The sequence below is a fragment of the Drosophila guanche genome, unplaced genomic scaffold, assembly GCF_900245975.1.
Source record: "Drosophila guanche unplaced genomic scaffold, DGUA_6, whole genome shotgun sequence".
In the NCBI taxonomy this organism is placed as follows: Eukaryota; Metazoa; Arthropoda; class Insecta; order Diptera; family Drosophilidae; genus Drosophila; species Drosophila guanche.
The window spans coordinates 4,254,721-4,273,712 of NW_022995752.1; the positions used below are offsets into that span (position 1 = coordinate 4,254,721).

Below are 18,992 nucleotides of genomic sequence, written 5' to 3' on the forward strand. Positions count from 1 at the left end.
CCTTTTCCGTAGTCCTGTCGAGTAAATGTGCGCCGTTGAGGAACAGTTTTTGCACGCCAAAATTTGAGTTTTGTTTTTTTTTGGACTCTTTTTTGTTTGTCCCCCCCGACACACTCACACACACGTACACACGCACACATACCACAATCACACACATACCACACTAACACAGACAGTCACAAAAATATCAACAAATATAATTTAACAAATATAAGAAAAAAGAAAAAGGCCAAAAAAGAGCACAAAAAGCGGGCAACATTTTTAAACAAATTTTACAACCGAAAAACAAACGGGGAAAAAAATATATAAAAACCACAAAATCTTGCGAAATAAAACAAATATTTGCTAAAGTGTTATTTGATAAATTACAAACAAAAAATAAATAAATAAAAAAGAAACGAAACGAAACGAACCGAAGAGAAGAGAAACAAGCAAGGAAACAGCAATAATAACAGCACAAAAATATATGCAAAATAGTTCTAACTGTAAAATACAGTGCCTTCTATAAAATAAACAACGTCGCTACCACCACCAACACTACCAACTACCAACAAGAATCCCTTAACAGCGGGTGAGGAGCAGCATCAACCCAGCAAAATTCGTTCAGCAAAACACGGTAGGGATATTACGTATAAAGAGTGTTTGGGGAAGCAGCTAGGATATCTGGACATGGGTATATATTTTATATGTGTGTGTGTGTGTGTGTGTGTGTGTGTGTGGATGTGGAGGGGAGTGTTGTGTGCCCGCCTCCATTTGATGCCTCCACTAATTGGTATGCAAGATTATTTTGTTGTGCCTTTTGTCATGGCACTCCATCACGCGCATTTTGATGGTTAGTAATTATGGTGTCGCTTTTTTATATGAAACCCACTGTGAAGGAGCAGCTACAGAGTGTGATAGTGATGGGGATTGTTATACTGCGACTGTGTGTGTGTGTGTGTGTTCCATCCCCACACCCACGCCCCTGGCCCACGCGTTTCTTCATTGTTCGTCGAAAAAGGTTTGCATAGGGTCTTAAAGCTGACAGAAAGAGAGAGTGAGTGAGTGGCAGAGAGGACACACACACACAGCTACATGTTCGCGATGTGTGGGTGACAAGGTGGGAGGGAGTATTCATAATGAATATTTTTATTATTTACCTCACTTCCAATGAATTTACCAGAATTTTCACAGGGCCCCCAACAAAATGAATATACTAAAATAAGTTGTGGTGCAGCCATGGATAGATAATAAAGCGAAATAATTCCTAATATTATTTTTAAAAAAATATACAACCCATAAATGAAGAATGTTTGCGTGTTCCTAATGCATAAAAAACTCTTAAAAATAATTATTCTAATAATGATAATAGGACGGGTGCCGCGATGGAGTGGTGACGCTCCTTTATGAATAAAACTGTTCCAAAAAGGAATATGATAATAGCTGGAAAATAATATAATAATTGTTTTTCATCGAATAATAGCTCGGGATGGGGGTAGGGAGCGCGCACAGATACCAAAAGACTTTGTTTGTTTGCCATTGTGGCGGTCACGAAGAAGCCGAAAAGTACTCTTGGACAGTGGCGGACACTCCTACTCGAGCTGCCACCCACCACCCACTCCATACCATTATAATATAAAAGCTGCCGAAATCAATAAAGACAGACAAAAAGCAGCGGGCAAGCAGAGCAGAGCAGAGCGGAGCAGAGCAAAGGCCCCAGCCAGAAGCCGACACCGCTGCGCCCCCCAATGTGTATCCCTCTATGTTCTGGGTCCTGGGCCGGGGCCGAGCCGGGTCCCTGGGTCTCTTTGTTGAGTGTATCTGTGTACGGGGGAGTATCTTCTCTGGTGTCTGGTGTGCGTGTGTCTGTTATATTAACTTACCTGTGGCGGACACTCTTCATATTAGCAGCAACAACAAATCTCATCATCATCGCGTTCGTCGTTCGTCGTTCGTCGCTCCACTCGTTGGACTTGGGACGCTCGTTCCGTTTCCTTTTTATCTCATTGGCTTTTCTTATGGCCATTCTTTTGGGGCTGCTGCCTGCTGCCTGCTGCCTTCTCTTCAGCTTCAGCTTCAGCATCTCTTTCTTTTCTTTTTTTCTTCAGCTTAGCTTTTGTCACCTTTTGTGCTTGTTGCTGACGTTTGAGTGACGTAAATTAATACACACATACATATTTTATTTTCAATATGCGAATCGAGAGCGAGGCAAGAGGCCAGGCACCCCGCAGGTTCAAAATTGTCACCAGCCACTAAGTTTAGGCGGTAGGGCAACTTAATGAGCAGAGTTGCCACATAAATGGGAAGTTTACAGTTTTAATTGCGACTCCTGCAAAGAGTTCAAACAATAAATAAGACTCCACACTCAACAGGTTATTGGCTATTAGACAATAGGTGAGAAAAGTACACGAACACCCACTCACTCAGCCATGGGTGCTGCTCACCGATACATTTGCGTACTTATACATACATGTATGTACATATATGTTTGTATACAATATGTACATTAAATATTTACATGTGTACATACATATAGTAGAGGAATGCTTTTGGAGCCTAATTTAACGAGTTTTTTTTAGCTTATATTTATCTTTACCATTATGATTATTTTTTCTACAACATATCGACAGTATTATTAGACTGTTTATGTTGACTGTATCAGATCCTTAATCTTTACTTACTTTATTTTACATACCACGCAAGACTTATAGTTTTCATTATACAAACTTAATTTTTATTTATTTCATACCGTCCCATTAGTCTGTTGACAATGTTCTCGAAAGTGTTTGAAAAAATACCATTGAAGAGAATATTGCCAATTTTGGTCGAACTTTCCATCATTCCTGAATACCGATTCGGATTCAGGAGAGGTCACGGGACCCCTGAGCAATGTCACAGGGTTATTAATGATATATGCTCGGCATTTGAAAACCAAAAATACTGCACTGCTGCATTTCTTGATGTTCAACAAGCGTTCGATCGAGTCTGGCACAAAGGTTTGCTGTACAAGATAAAGAAATGTCTACCTGGTCCGTACTATTTATTAATCAAATCATATCTGGCTAAAAGATGCTTTTACGTGCAGCAGAAAACCGATGATGACACTACTTCTCATCAACGCAGGCGTCCCACAAGGAAGCGTATTGGGACCAATTCTCTACACCCAAACAACTGCACTGTTGCTGATGATACAGCCGTTTAAGCCACAAGCACGTCTATAAATGAAGCTTCTGAACTCCTGCAGAGTGAGCTAAGCCTAATTGAAGACTGGTTCCTTCGATGAAGTATCTCGGCTTGCATCTCGACCGCAGATTAACATGGAAAACCCACATTAAAGCAAAATGTCAACAACTCAGACTTAAAACACTAAAGATGTCCTGGTTGATAAGTAGAAAATCAAAAACCACTTTGGAAAACAAAATTCGCCTCTACAAATCCATACTGAAGCCTGTTTGGACCTACGCTATACAGCTCTGGGGGCCTGCTAGCAACTCAAATATTGAGATACTTCAGCGTTACCAATCAAAAACTTTGCGACACATTGTCAATGCATTGCAAATGCACAAAGATCTGAATATTCCAACAATTAAATAAGAAATAAATAAAACTAGTAAGAAATACATCGACAGACTCCACAACCACGAAAATAATGTAGCCTTAAGTCTGATCTCCCCGATAGATAAATGCAACAAACAGAAAAGATGTTATATATAATAGCAGGGCTCATTGGAAAACTGCTATTTCTGTTAATTTAATTTTAATTATACAATTTACTTATTGTTTAAACAGACAGATAACAGACAAAATAAAAAGCGAGAGAAAAAAAATGTATATATATATTTATATTTTATATTCATTTATTATTATGGAGCTTTCATTTTTAGCATTAAAATATATTTCGTATAACATTTGAAAAGATTTAATTGATTTTTTATGGCGATTTAATCTGATCCTTAATCGTTTCTTCATTGTTTTAATAATAGTTTATAAATAAAAATTAACAAATTAAAATTAATTATTGATTTGTATTATACAAAACGAGTAGGAACATGACATGACCCGGTACTCAGTCAGTATTTGCATACACGCATTAACATAAATACATAGATATTTACATATGTATGTATGTACATATACTTATAGCCTTTTAATTTTTTGCAATTTTAAATCTTACATTGTCTCTACATCTGTTATCTACATCTACATGAATTCTCACACTACCCTCCCCCAGAGCAGCATACTGCACGATGGTGCAGGCGGGGAGAAAGATCAACAAATACACAAAGCTGTTGGCGTTCGGCTATTGTTACTGATCAAGAATATAGGTATGTATAATGTATATACATATGTTCATATGTTCATACCATATCAATTCATATCATGTATGTACATATATATGTATGTATGTATGAACAATGTATGGATACGTTTCTGACAATGGGAATGTAATGTAATGTAATGTAGCATTTCTTTGATGGCACCTCTCAATGGCTTGCACAAATCAAGGTCTAGGCGTCGAAATGGCAATAGCAACATGTGCTTACCCGACACACACACACACCGTTAGCCACGATTAAATTAACGCAAATTAAGCAGATTAGGCAAACGTCACTCACATCATCCCCACAGACTCTGTCCCGTTGAACAGTATCCCACACCCCCGTTGAACATATCCCGCCCGTTCGACGGCAAAACAAAGAGCAGGGAAAAAACCAGAGCAAAAGGCAAAAGCGTTGACATCACACGCACACACACACACACACACAGACACAAAGAGCGCCAGCACACACACATTGACAGTGCGCAGGACAATGGCGTTGGTGGAGCAGGAGAAGGCTGCTGCCCCCTACCTCTACGCCACTGCTCACCCGCACACAACAAAATTGATACACACCAGTCAGAAGGGAAGGAGCAGGCAGGAGGTGACGCGTCACCCCGTCATGACGGGGGCTGCCTGCACAATGACTGACGCAGGCAGCCAAACCCCCCTCGAGTGGACTGTGGTATGGGTGGGTGATTTTATTAGGGTGACGCACGATGCAATTTCATGATTATTGAAATTATTGGCTGCACGTTTTGTGTAGCATACTTATCCGGATTTTTATTTGTGGCTTTTTAAGCGAAGAAACATTTATTATGGAAATCTCTATAAACTGTTGGCAAAGACAGTTTTTTAATAGAAAATGCAGCCATTAGGGATTTGCTTTAAGGCGAGCCAACATTGTGTCCACCTCTGTAAGTCGAGTCACCATTTAGCACACCATTTTATTTGAGTTGCAGAGAGTTTGACTTTTAAAAGTTGAATTAGGAAATGTATTACAGCTTTCTAAATGAATATACATATGTAGATAATAGGAGTAATAATACCCCTAAGAAATGTTTGACTACAGGTGACCTTCTCTAGCTCTATCAACTCTCAAAAAGCAGTATTAGTTGTGAAGCAGATCCAAAGAACTATTCCTGCCCAACTTCAATGACGTTTAACTGCAGCTCAACTTAACTCAAACTTTAACCACAAACTTAACCTACCTTTTCAAGACTGCTGGCACAAATCCTACTCTGTTTCTGACAGTCTCTCCTGTGGACTGTCATGTTCAAATTGAATCTTGATGCACCCTTTCCTTTTGGCCCTTTCCTTTCCCTTCCTTGCCTTTCCTTGCCACTGCGCTTAATGAGTTTTTAACTCGCTTTTGATAACAATTTCAATTAAGATTTTTAATAGCTGAGCTGTGCTGGACGCTGGCTTGCATTTATTGCCACAATGCCAGAGATATTGTCCACACCTGCAAAACTGCAGCTGCCAAACGCTTCAAGCCTTAAGCTTAAGCCGGGTTCGGCTACGGCTACGGGTTTGGGTCCGGGTCTGGCAACACTGTGGGCGGCCTTAACGCGCAATTAAGTGCAAACTTTGGCCGACACCCGCACATTTCCTTGATGGGGCTTAAACGTCAACTGGGCGCAGATGTGGCAGTGGCAGTGGCCGTGGATGTGTGTGTCTGAGCCAGCAGCAGAGACAGCGAGGCGGCAGCAGAGGCAAACCTTGCGGTTGTTTGTCGAGGGCGCAAAGTGCAAGGTTGCCATTCATTTGGCTCGGGGGGCCAGCAGCAGCAGCAGCAGCCGCAGGGAAGGCGGAAGGAAGAGCAGCACTAATCCCTGAGTGTGCTACTTTGTGTGGGGTATGATGGTTGCAGCAAGAGGTTCGTCGGTGAATCAGCTTTAAAAGCGGAACAAGGCGCTTATTGTTAAGCAAACCTGTGCGCAGATCTGGCTAGGTTTTACTAGGGTATCATTAGCTGCTACTACCCCTCTACTGGTTATACCCTCTGCTATCTTGTTGGCATTCGCATTCTCTCATTGCATAAGTGTCAGTGTCAGCGTTGGGTAAGTGGGTGGATGGAAGGGTCGGACTAAGGGTCGTAACACTCGTAACACTCGTAACACTCTGTGTGGTTGTGTCTGTGGAATTTTGGAGTGTGTGTATGTATGTTGGCTGCCATGTCCGTATCTGTTCTCTGTCTGTTTCCTGCATGTGTGTCCTTGCTGCTGCAAAAAGACTGATGATGATGATGGCATTTTGTTACACTTTGCTACCTTTTTTTTCGTTCCCCCGTTTTGGGTTTGTGTCCTGCTCGCCCAGGCACCCTTAGTATGAAATGAGGCGGCCAGACAAACGCATCGACAACGAAGATCGTACAAGGACTGGCACACGACGACGGCTACGCGCAGCATGAACAGCAACAATCTGCAGCAATGGTGGGAGCACATGTACCGCCGGCATCAGCTCCAGGCGCACAACAACCTCGACACCACGGAGTTGCATTACGCACTCCTCGAGCATAACCAACTGGGCCCCGGCACACAGCCCATTACCGAGCTGGAAAGTTCCGTCACGGACTTTGACTATGGCAACTTTAGTCTGATTAATCCTTACGACCTTGACGCTGTTGCTGGCGGCGGCGGCGACTCGGAAAATGCCATCTCCTCTCTGACACTCCTGCTGCTGGCCGTCAGCTATGGTCTTGTGGTCTTTGGTGGCGTTGTGGGCAACTCCACGCTGGTGCTCACCCTCTGCTCGGCCTCCTCGGTACGCCTGCGGAATCCCTTGCTGCTGGCCGTGTGCATTGCAGATCTGCTAGTCACCGGCATATCGGCGCCTGTTACGCTGCTTAATCTGGCCATGAATCGAAGGACAAGATCGCTGCCGCTGGTGCTGTGCAAGGTCATACACTACATACAGGTGGGTGAACCATTTTGTACATATTTGATGTCTGTTTAGCAGCAATTTCTCGTCGTGGACAGGTCATGCCCGTGGCGGCCAGCACCATTTCCTTTTTCATGCTCTCCCTGGATCGCTATGCCACCGTCAAGCATCCTCGTTTGGCTCAGCTGCGGCAGCGTCGTTATCTGCACGTGTCCCTGGCACTCATCTCGTGGCTGGCCTCGGCAGCCATCAGCACTCCCTTCCTGTTTGCCTACAAGATCATCGCCAAGTCGGTGATCATCAAGGGCGTGGGTGCGGGGAGCACAAATGCCAGCACCACACCGAACCCAATCAGCATCAGCTGCACCTCCGACCTGGGGGCCAATGCCATGTTCATGTCGTTCATCATCTTCCACACGATAGCCGTGTTCGTTCTGCCCGGTGTGGGGGTGCTGCTGAATCACTACGGCGTGCGTCGCAAACTGTGCGCCCTGTCGCTGACGGCTCGTGCGGCTCACGGGGAACTGCCACTGCCCATGCCCATACTGCGGCGACAGACGCACATGGTGATTGTGACGGGTTGCGCGAATGCACAGCAGGCGGCCTGCGGCGGACCCACTACCGTGGACGATACCTCGAATGGGAATGGCAATGGCAATGGCAATGGCGGTGGACCAATGGCCGTGAGTCCAGGCGACATACAAATGCACACGCTACAGCCACGGTCGGGTTCGGCCCTGGATGCGGGCTCCTTTCGCTCCAGCAATCCCATATCGCCCAGGTGATTAGCCTCGTTAATTGACTGTTTTGTGTGTGGAATTGCATTTAATTTGTTAATCCCATCCCACAGAGCCATGAGGGAGATACGCGCCCATTCGCAGCGCCAGCGCATACATCGTGCTGGTCGGGGTCCGGCCACTCCGGGCATACCGCTGCCACAGACCTCGACCCTGAGGTCGCGACGCCATTTGGCCAACATGCTGATCGCCTCTGCCATCATTTTCATCGTTTGCTGGGCGCCGCATGTCTTTTGCATATTCTATAAGAATTTCGGCTACAAGCAATACTGCAGCAAGTCCTCTGTGTACTTCAGTCTGTTATTGGGTGAGTGAATAGCAAGGTGAATAGCCAGCGAATAGCCAGTGCATGATCTGCATGTAACTCTCCATTTTAGGATACTTCTACTCGGCCATCAGTCCGGTCATCTATTGGGCGCTCAATCACAATTCGCTACGACAATCGCCCTGTGCGCCCATCATACGGCTGCGCTCCATGCAGAATTTTCTGAGATCACGCTTTCGTACGCACACGGTGCCACCTCCGCCATCGTCCACCAATGAGGCGGCCCTCGGTGCATTCAATCCCAAACTGATTAAGCTGACACCGAAACAGTATAGAGCTCAGGCTTCTTCGCATTATCTCTACTAGTGTGATACTAAACTAAACAAACAAAAAACAAAAAGCAAAACAAAACAAAACTTGATATACATTATATGCAATGCATATATAATATATTTTTTACTTACGACCTGATCCTGTCTAGCCAACCCCCCCCCCCCCTGCCCCTGAACTATCTAGATGTTTTTCAAAAGCTCTACGCAATTAGTTGGCAAAAACAAAGAAGAATCTACTAAAAAATAAAAATAAATATATATATATATATACATACATAAAATATATACAACATAATACATAGGTCATACATACATATAGTATATGTATATATACATATGTGTTAGTTGACGCTTATTTACACTACGATGTTGTGCGCCTAAAGCTATGCAATAAAAATGAGTAAACGTAAAAGTAAAAGTAAAAATAAAAGCAAAAAGCTAAAGCAAAACCAAAAAACTCTTCTAGTGACTTGTTCGAAATGTTGTTTAGTCTTTTAAGAAAAACACACACACATATATTGTACTATGTTCCTTCTCATAGATAAGCAATAAGATGAACGCTTTAAGCCAAGTTAAACGAACGAACGAACGAAAGAAAAGCAAAGCAAAATCAAACTAAACGAGATCTAAAACTTTTGAAACAACAATTTAAAAACAAAAACCTAACAAAACTAAATCAAATACGAGTACATATACCTAACGAAACATGCATAAACTTACATAAATACATATATACATAAATATATATACATATACATAAATATAAAAACAAGAAAAACTAACAAAAAAAAAGGATTATAAATGTGTGGATAAGATTTAAAACAAAACAAAAACGAGTATTGTATACATATTTCTATGACTTAATTCTTATATTATTATACACTTTTTCTAAACCATTTTTGAATATCGTACAGTGCAATTGAAGCGACTCAGAACAGACATAAAACAGAACAAACTCAGGTTCGGGTTTCATTTGCAATTTGGATGACTCGCTGAGGAGTGTTCCCCCCCCCCCCCCCCCCCCCCAACTCAATTGCAAAGAAAAACAAAACAAAAACAAAATCTGCCACTATCCGTTGCCAAGTTTTGCCACATGCAATTTTCTATGCAGTACTTTTTATACCACCATACTGAGGAGGGAAACTACTACTACTACCACAACTACGAGTACTCTTTTGCGTGTCTTTCTTTACTTCTATACAAGAGCAATGCTGTCGTCAATCAAACCATTTCATTTCACTTCGAAGCTGTATGTATGTAAAACTTACTCCCCTTTAAACTTTCTTGAAAGCCATCTGAAGCAGCAGCAGCTGCTGTTAACGCCTTTAAACTAGTGGCTAGAAACCCTAAACTAAGTTTAAATAATATCATTTTGTACTTTAACTAAAAACCTTCATCGAAAACAAAACAAAAACCAAATGAGAAACTCTAAAAACTAAAAACTATAAATATGCTACATACTAAAAAAAATGCAAATTGTTTTATTTACCTTGGAGCTGTAATGGTATGATATGATGATGGGTTATGTTTAGAAAATATACAAATTATAGTTTTTCCCGTTGCTTATATGATGCTGTAATAGTCGATACATACATAACTGCAATTAATTCCAATTTAATATGTGCACATTGCTTCCTGCTACTGCATCAATTTAGCACGAACTACAAAACTAGAGGTGGACATGGACGTCGCGGCTTACGGCTTACTCCGCGAAACACACACCCGAAGCTGTAGATACAATTGACTGAACAAAACTAGCTCAAAATTATTCCTGTTAGACGTCAAACAAGACAGACAGACGAACAGCTAATTCGACTCGCCTATTGATGCTGCTTAAGATTATGTATACTGTATAGGGTCGGAAACCTTTCATCTATGCGTCACACACATCGTCTCGATATCTGGGATATTCCAATGTTAGACAAAGGGCCTCATGAAATATAATTCTGGTAATTCATATGAAATGTATCTATTAGCCACACAGAAGCAAAGGGTTTAATTAATTAGTTATTAAATATCAAGTCATGAGTCACTTGATCTTAAATTGGAATCTTCCTGCAGTCCAACCTGGCAGTAACCAAATCGTTTACTACATAGCAATATTCCTTGTCTTAAAGGTCTTCTTCGTGGAGGCATTAGTAGGAGTGAAATTACCTAATCCCGTCCGCTAATCAGATCAAATTTATAGCTACGGAAGCTGACACCTCAACAAAAGTAGCAAATGGAAAAATGTGAACTTGATTTATAGAATATTAAACTTTATATGCATTTATAGAGTTCGTAGGGGTTTCAATAAATCAAGGATAAAACAAAGACATTTCGCTATTAAGTTCATATTTAGTTGATGGCGCGCTTCGTTTGCTGCGCATGTTGTTGCATGCGTTTCTCGATCTCGGGTCTGAAGTGACGAATGAGGCCCTGGACAGGCCAGGCGGCACCATCGCCTAGCGCGCAAATGGTGTGGCCTTCGATCTGCTTTGAAATTTCCCACAGCATATCAATCTCAGCGGGTTGAGCATCGCCCTTGACAAAGCTGTGTGTAAATATCACGGGGAAGGAAAGGAAAACATGCCTCAATCTGGTTCTGGTTTGAAATAATCGCAAAAAGGGGTTTTACTCACCGAGTCATGATCTTGTTCATCCAGCCAATGCCCTCGCGGCATGGTGTGCACTGGCCGCAGCTCTCGTGTTTGTAGAACGAGATGAGTCGCGCAATCGCCTTGATCACATCCGTGGACTTGTCCATTACAATGATGGCCGCCGTTCCGAGCGATGTTTGGGCCGCAATCAGGCCATCAAAATCCATAATCACATCGTCGCATACATTTTTGGGTATAATCGGTGTGGACGAACCGCCGGGAATGACGCCCAACAGATTGTCCCAGCCACCAGTGACGCCGCCACAATGACGCTCAATCAGCTCTTTCAGCGGAATGGACATTTCCTCCTCCACCGTGCAGGGATTGTTCACATGTCCCGAGATGTTGAACAGCTTTGTGCCCGAGTTACGGGTGCGACCAAAGCTGGCGAACCAAGTGCCACCGCGACGGCAGATGGCGGGCGCAACAGCCACCGTCTCCACATTGGTGACCGTTGTGGGGCAACCGAAGACACCCACATCGGCGGGGAATGGCGGCTTCAAGCGTGGCTTGCCCTGCTTGCCCTCGAGCGACTCAATCAGAGCTGTCTCCTCGCCGCAAATGTAAGCGCCAGCGCCACGGTGCATGAAGACATCGAAATCGTAGCCCGTGCCGCATGCATTCTTGCCAATGAGGCCTGCCTGGTAGGCCTCTGCGATGGCCAGCTGCATGTTCGAGGCTTCGTTGTAGAACTCGCCACGAATATAGATGTAGGCCGCCTGTGCGCCCATGGCAGCGCCCGCAATCAGGCATCCCTCCACCAGCTTGTGGGGATCGTGACGCATTATGTCGCGATCTTTGCAGGTGCCAGGCTCGCCTGAAGCAAAAACAGAGAAAAACTAATGTAAATCGTTCATTTAAAATTGATTTCACAATGCTCACCTTCATCGGCATTCACCACCAGGTACTTGGGGCGTCCATCGCCGGGCTTTTGCATGAAAGACCACTTCATGCCACTGGGAAAGCCAGCGCCACCGCGTCCGCGCAGACCCGATGTCTTGATCTCATTGATGATCCAATTGGGACCCTTCAGGACAATCTCCTTGGTCTTGTACCAGTCCCCGCGCTTCAGGGCACCGCTCAGCCGCCAGTCGTGGCGTCCATAAAGATTTGTGAAGATGCGATCCTCGTCGGCCAAGGGACCAAACTTGGTCTTTGTCTGTGGTGGCGGCGTTCCAGCAGGTGGAGCTGTGCTCTGCAGCCGCTGCAGCTGCACGCTGGCCGGAAGTGTCGCAACTGCAATAAGCACAAAATACAAATCAATAAACTGCGCAGAGCCTTTGCCTTACGTTTTGTTTTGCTTTGCGCAAAAATTACATAATTTGCTTTCAAGTGAGTTGATTGTTTTGCTGGCTTGCTGCTACTTATTTAGCAAGTCTCGCAAGTCAGCGGATAGCCAATGCTACTACCAAAACACCAATTAATAGTTGTACAATGAATGATTCGCGTTTATTTACCTAATTGCGGCTTGGTTAACAAATTAAATCGCACAATTGCAGCCATTTTCGGTGCGACGACTGCCAGCTGAAATGTGACGTTTGCGTTTGGCGTTGCCAGATTAGCACTTGCGGTCGTCTCAAGCAGTGTTGCCAATTTCTGTACTTTTATAGCTAGTTTTTTTATTTATAAATTATATATTCAATTATGGCTATAATTCCTCAAGAGAAGCTACATAAGAGTGATACAATGTATTGTACAATATACAATATTATATAGAAATGGACATAATAATACATACACCTAGTGCAAGCAAATTTCCAGCTATACAAATAGCTATACAGTTTTTGATGCTGTATAGACATTTATATTTAAGCCAAGTTGGCCATTAAATGAGTATAATTATTAAATACTTTTAAAATACGAAGCAAAATATATGAATAAAATATATTAATATTAAATAGCTAAAATTTGCACTAATGCGCTGGCAGATTGTTGGCCCACCGATAACAAGTGTCAATTGATATCGGAACGAACACAATACGTTCACACTACAATCTGTTATTTGTTTTATTAAAAAAAATGGCCCAAAGAACAAAAAATGACTCAAGTAATGGCACGACAACTGAAGAAACAGATGGAAGTCTATCACAAACCGCTCCAACACTGCACTTGCGCCTGGAACAGCCCCGAGACGAACGCCGTGTCATTTTCCACGAAGGTGTCATAGACAATGAGCATTTGAATCGCAAGAAATCCAAATGTATGTAATCCTTATCTGATTAGAAGCTATTGGTATTCTAACTAAGTGCCATTTTGCAGGCTGCTGCATATACAAGAAACCCATGGCATTTGGTGAAAGTTCCTCGGAGGATGATGAAGATTGTGAGCACTGTTTTGGACACCCCGAGAAGCGCAAGCGAAACGCCAAACACAATAATAATCACGATAATGACGAGCCATCTACATCGGCACAGGCTTCAGCGCAGCCAGGAGCCAGCTCCCCACCCGCTGAGCCTGTTGCTGCGCCTGCAAAGCCCACGTCCAATCCAGCCACACCCACTGACCAGTGCGAACAGACGAGCGAGTCGTAGGACGAACACCATTTTGATTATGTATAATATTAAAAACGTTAACAAGTTGTAACTAAATACTAACAGCTATAAACAAACAATCTATTCTTCCGGCAGTAAGAACCACTTTTGTCGTCATAATGAGGCAGGGCAGGGCAGGCACAGGGATGTTGATGTAGATGTAGCTTAAGGCGTTGCTTCATTTCTTCGGCTTGAGCTCGAAGGATTCGCTCACATTAATGGGTATATTAAAGGCCCTTGCTTTGGCACGGGAACGCCAGACCTGGTCAAGAGATAAAACGTTTTGTTAAAACAGCAGCAATATAAATAAAATTCCCTCACAAACCTTTATGGTATAGTCATCGCTGGTGGTCACAAGCATCTCCGAGTCTTTTGGGTTAAAGGCCACACTGTTGACCACATCCGAGTGCTTGAATTTCGCCAAACTAATGCCATAGTAGCGGTCCCAGAGGTAGGCATGCTGATCCTCAGCCCCACTGGCCACATACTCCGCACACACATCGAGGAATATGAAGAAACACTCTGTGCTGGGCGTGTAGGCCTTGTGGGCCCGCAGCATGTTCCCCACACGCTTCAGCGTCATCAAATCAATCACATGTATATCGATCTCTTGAGCAATTGGCGGCGGCTCCAGGGGATTGGTGATCACATAGTTCTTTGGCCACGGTCGCGTATTAACATACAAATAACGATGATCCGGACTCAGCGCCATGCCAATGATGTGTCCATGCAGATCGATCACTTTGTCCACCTGGTCAAAGCGATCCTTGACCGAGTCGTAGTTCCACCAATCCGGATCATTGCGTGGCTCCTGCTGCTGCTGCTGGGCGGCGGCCCGCTTGGCGGCTATTCTCTCCTTCAGCGAGGGCCCCGGATCGAGTTTTTTGGGAAAGTAAACGTTCCTAATCCGCTTGAAGCCGATCTGGTGCGGGGTAAATGTCTTCGAACCGGTCGAAAAGATGAGATACTTGGGTATGCTATTCTCCATTTCATCGTACTCCTCATGCACATCCATCGAGTCGTACTCTTCCTCGTCCTCTTCGTCGTTGGCTTCGTTTGTGGGCTCCACCGCTTTTCTGTATTCCTCCAGGTAATGTATCGTGGCATCGCCCGGACGTGCTCTGGACCGACGCTCGCTTATGTCGGGCAAGAAGTTCTCCTCGGGCGTGGCACTTCGTGTGCGTCTAAGACTGGCGGCATGCGACAGCGGATTCCCACTGGCTTGAGCACCCTGTGCCTCATCATTACTCGCAAACGGGAAGCTCGGACGGCGCGCCTCCTCCTCCTCCTTGGCCAAAGGATCATTGCTCTCGTCCAACCAGGGGCACCTGGCCACCATTATGGCCCGCACAGAGCTGGCATTGCGGTTGTAGAACTTGTACAATTGACTCATGATCGGCACGTGCTCAGAGTCAATCTCCTGATTGGCCTTGTTCAGCCACAGCACCGATGTGCTCACCAAATGGGCCAGCCAATGCAGATCGCCTGAGATCAGATACTGATCACTGAACCAAGTTCCAAATATGTCGTACGGACGATTGACCACTCGGCAGCGTAAATGAGACTCTGTTGCGCCCAAATAGAACACGGCAATCTCTCCCGAGGTGGACTGCGGCGAACCAAAGTGCACCCCCGACACCAGCAGCAAAGTGTCGCTCTGATTGAACTGCGAGTATTGCGAGTACTTCCAGCTGAATTGTTTCATATTGTGCGCATACTTTTCCTTGCATGGGTGCTGCGAGTTCCATATCTATCACAGGATCAGATCATGAATTAGGAACCCCCGATTCAAATCAGAATGCTTAGCTGTACTCACTATCACATAGCCATCCTTGGAGCAGGTGGCAAACATCTCACCATTGTGTGCAAAGCTTACATGCAGCACCTGATGCGTGTGTCCATGATTGTTCTCCACCGTCGGCTCCAGCCGCTGCGCCTGCACGAATGGTATTTTTGTGGACAGACGCTGGTATTCGGAGCGCCAGCTCTCTGCGCCGGGCTTCAACGGTACGCTGGGCGAGGCTCTAAAGTTCTCCTGGAACTTTTGACGCCACAACAGATCATCGTTCGCAATGCTGTGCCATCGTCGGCAGCACAGGCTCGCCTGCAGCAGCTCGTGGACATTCAAACGCTCAAAGATCAGCAGCAGGGCGGGCTCCGGCAGGGCCCACCAACCATCTGTTGGTGTGTACTCTTCTTCTGCGTCCGCTGCAGCATTTGTGTGCTTTACCAGTCGGGCCTTTTTGAAGGTCACTTCCATTTGGATTTCCGAATTAGGGCCGACTCTTGTCGCCACAGCTGTCGCGTCTGCAATGAGGTTTACGGCTCTCGTACTGCCCTTGCCTTTGTGCTATTGGGTAATAACTGGTTTTGGTTTCGTTTTGGCCTTTGTTTTGTCTTTGTTTTTAGCGCATCAGGTTAAAAACCAAAAGTAACTTTCTCTCTTATTTTCAATGTAGTTTTTGTTTTTTAACAGCTGTTTGGCTGCCACAAGAATGGTCACACAATCATACGCAAACTGCACCGATAAACGATAGCGACCTATCGTTATCGCCAACGGACCAGCTGTTGTGTGTAAACTGAATTTCGTTTTAAAATTGTCTTTTCTTTTTTAAACTAGTTGTTAAATTAAATTTAAAAAAACATGTCTTTGAGCATGCTGTGCAGGCTACGCTTGCAACACTCTGAAAAGTGCGTGTTGCAGCCATGAGTATAGCACTGATAATAGGTTTTTGTTCTTCCCAGCATTTCGAGGCACTTGCGGCACTTTAGCAGGCAGTTGGATGGTAATTCCGTGGTAATTGCAGCTGCTGTGCGTACCCCACGCACTCCCTTCAAGGCGGAGGAGCAGCGGCTAGCGGGCATTGTCATAGATGAGCTGGTGAAACGCACACTAGTGCCGCGGGAGGAGTTCAAAAAGCTAATTGTCTGCTCTTCGTCGAATGCATCCGCCGCCGAGTGCCAGAAGCGACTTGCCAGTGTAGCCAAAGAGCTGGGCTTCAAGGGCTGCGAGACACATGCCGTGCAGGACGACATTTGCTCTATTACAGGACTGCGTATGACGCTGGAAAGTCTGCGGCAGGGACAATCGCAATGCATTATCACGGGGGACACACGCTGCCAGTTCCTAGAACCCGATGATGGCATACTGGCCAATGAACTAATGACCGTGCGGCAGCCTCCAGTCAGAGGTAAAACGGATGCCTCGGAGCACATACCCACTTTGGGTGCTGCGGCACTGGCCTGGACCACATACGAAACGGCAGAGCGCCTTCAGCTACAGCCGCTGGCTTTGGTGCGTGAATTTGCTGTGAAAAATAACCGAGAAGACGCACTGTACCACCTGCACGGCGGCAGTCCGCTGCTGCCCAGTCAAATTCACACCTGGGATCTGGCTACAAGCCGAGAACCAGCCAAGCCATCGCTACAACTCGACCCAAGCGGCAGTAAAGTGTACACCCACGACAATCTGCATATCACGGCCAGTCATCTGCTCACACATTTGGTGCACTCGCTGCCCGCTGGCGAGTTGGGCTGTGCCTACATGGATGGCAAGGATGGCCGTCTGATGATCATATTTATCGAAAAACTGTGAGTCCCTGCCATTGTCACGTGTTAAGATCCAATCTCAAGTGAGCGGCTCTCTTTCAGCGTGCCCAAAATCGAACAGTTGGACGGTCTTCCACTGCTGACACTCTACACCAAGGAGAAGTGTTCTTTGTGCGATGATTTGGTGGCAAAATTGGAGCAGAAATATGCTGGTAAATTCAGGCTGGAAAAGGTGTACATCGATCGCAAGGAGAATGTACGTTTCTTGAGACTATTTCGGCATGATATACCCGTCGTGTTCTTTAATGGACAATTTCTATGCATGCACAAATTGAACGAAGAGGCGCTGCAGGAGCGACTGGCAGACTTGGGCACAGACTAAAGCTGTATTTCAGGCCACAAACCAAATTAAAAAATGACTTTTTAAAACATTTCGCCCATGGGTTTGATGGTTATCTCGTGAATCTGCAAAAGATACATTTTGATTCCTTTTTGTTTGTATATTGCCCCACGCTTCATCCACCTACCTGCACATGGGGCGGCGTGCGTAGAGCATATAGCACCGCATCGGCTATATTAGCTGGCTCCAGCCTGGCCATATCCTTCACATAAAAGTGTATCTGCTCGGGGAATATGTTTGTGTTGACTGCACCTGGACAAATCCCCGTCACGCGCACCTTGCTCTTGTGCAGCTGAAACTCCTGACGATAGGTTTCCGTGATGGCTGTGATGGCAAACTTGGTGGCCGGATATATGTTGAATGAGGGCAGCACATCGATAAAGTTGAGCACTTTATGGCCGGCAATGCTGTTTATGATCAACACATGACCCTCTGTGTCACGCTTCTTCATGTTGTTGAACGCCTCCCGGGTGCACCACAGCACACCCATCACATTGGTGTCAATGACCTCGCGCAGTTTTTGAGTATTACCCGGCGTCACCAGCTCCATTTCGCGTGTGATGCCAGCATTGTTTAGCAGCACATCAGGTCCCTCCAGCTCCCTTTCAATCCAGTCGAAGGAGCTCAGGACTTGATCCTCCTTCGACACGTCGCAACGTCTGGGTATGAAATTCGCCTGTAAATGCTTCGGCAGGCTGTCCCTGAGCTCGCGCAGCTTCTCCTCTCGCCGTGCCAGGCCCACGACACGCAATCCTGCTGCAATCATGGCCCGAGCGCAGGCTGCTCCAATGCCGCCGCTGGCACCAGTGACCACAGCGAGTTTGTTCTGCCAGCGTTCCATGCTAACGAATGAATGAAATTTTGCTGATGCAAGCTAGAACCAGGCGGTGACATTTAGTTGGCACTTCTTGGGCTTCATTCAATATAGGTTAATCTGTGGCAAATGGCACCCCACGAACACTCCACTCATTCGAAGTATGTAATAGCTCCTGCTGCCTCCTGCTGCCTACCTACCGTTACGAACAATGGGCTTTTATTGCCCATATCAATGTTTCATAATATGAGGACTAAGAAGAAAGGAAAGACATTCATTCAAATAAAGGCGCGTATTTCTGTGCTCATATTTAAAACGCAGAAATAAGTACAGGAGAACGCCTGACAGGAGCGCATTTTCCTGACCATCAACAGCGCGCGTAGCTAGCCATGTTTGGAATTGAAAGGCTTGCTAAACTTTTTAATTACCCAAAGATGTCAAGCTATCGGTTGTTTTGCAACTTTTAGAGACAGATGAGAGAGAGG

The 18,992-nt window shown here is 45.2% G+C and overlaps 6 protein-coding genes across 6 annotated transcripts; 3 read left to right on the forward strand and 3 right to left on the reverse strand.

Moving 5' to 3' along the window:
- The first annotated feature begins 420 nt into the window (after positions 1-420).
- LOC117588095 lies at positions 421-8,687 on the forward strand. Its single transcript, XM_034279166.1, has 5 exons — positions 421-616; positions 6,617-7,216; positions 7,279-7,961; positions 8,031-8,284; positions 8,355-8,687. The coding sequence occupies exons 2-5, from the start codon at positions 6,707-6,709 to the stop codon at positions 8,606-8,608; spliced, it is 1,701 nt and encodes a 566-aa protein (XP_034135057.1). The 5' UTR covers positions 421-616; positions 6,617-6,706; the 3' UTR covers positions 8,609-8,687.
- Positions 8,688-10,891: 2,204 nt separating this feature from the next.
- Positions 10,892-12,781, reverse strand: LOC117588096 (NADH dehydrogenase [ubiquinone] flavoprotein 1, mitochondrial). Its single transcript, XM_034279167.1, has 4 exons — positions 12,671-12,781; positions 12,096-12,449; positions 11,196-12,030; positions 10,892-11,107 (listed from the first exon to the last, which is right to left on the reverse strand). The coding sequence occupies exons 1-4, from the start codon at positions 12,714-12,716 to the stop codon at positions 10,912-10,914; spliced, it is 1,431 nt and encodes a 476-aa protein (XP_034135058.1). The 5' UTR covers positions 12,717-12,781; the 3' UTR covers positions 10,892-10,911.
- A 345-nt stretch (positions 12,782-13,126) lies between these two features.
- LOC117588102 (protein phosphatase 1 regulatory subunit INH3) lies at positions 13,127-13,846 on the forward strand. Its single transcript, XM_034279173.1, has 2 exons — positions 13,127-13,413; positions 13,473-13,846. The coding sequence occupies exons 1-2, from the start codon at positions 13,233-13,235 to the stop codon at positions 13,742-13,744; spliced, it is 453 nt and encodes a 150-aa protein (XP_034135064.1). The 5' UTR covers positions 13,127-13,232; the 3' UTR covers positions 13,745-13,846.
- On the reverse strand, positions 13,739-16,246 carry LOC117588094 (F-box/WD repeat-containing protein 5). Its single transcript, XM_034279165.1, has 3 exons — positions 15,561-16,246; positions 14,070-15,494; positions 13,739-14,006 (listed from the first exon to the last, which is right to left on the reverse strand). Exons 1-3 carry the CDS (start codon positions 16,002-16,004, stop codon positions 13,923-13,925), a joined length of 1,953 nt encoding a protein of 650 aa, XP_034135056.1. The 5' UTR covers positions 16,005-16,246; the 3' UTR covers positions 13,739-13,922.
- Positions 16,247-16,302: 56 nt separating this feature from the next.
- On the forward strand, positions 16,303-17,722 carry LOC117588097. Its single transcript, XM_034279168.1, has 3 exons — positions 16,303-16,435; positions 16,490-17,335; positions 17,396-17,722. The coding sequence occupies exons 1-3, from the start codon at positions 16,389-16,391 to the stop codon at positions 17,673-17,675; spliced, it is 1,173 nt and encodes a 390-aa protein (XP_034135059.1). The 5' UTR covers positions 16,303-16,388; the 3' UTR covers positions 17,676-17,722.
- On the reverse strand, positions 17,581-18,556 carry LOC117588100 (farnesol dehydrogenase). The gene is made up of 2 exons (XM_034279170.1): positions 17,821-18,556; positions 17,581-17,758 (listed from the first exon to the last, which is right to left on the reverse strand). Exons 1-2 carry the CDS (start codon positions 18,532-18,534, stop codon positions 17,717-17,719), a joined length of 756 nt encoding a protein of 251 aa, XP_034135061.1. The 5' UTR covers positions 18,535-18,556; the 3' UTR covers positions 17,581-17,716.
- Between the last annotated feature and the right edge of the window lie 436 nt (positions 18,557-18,992).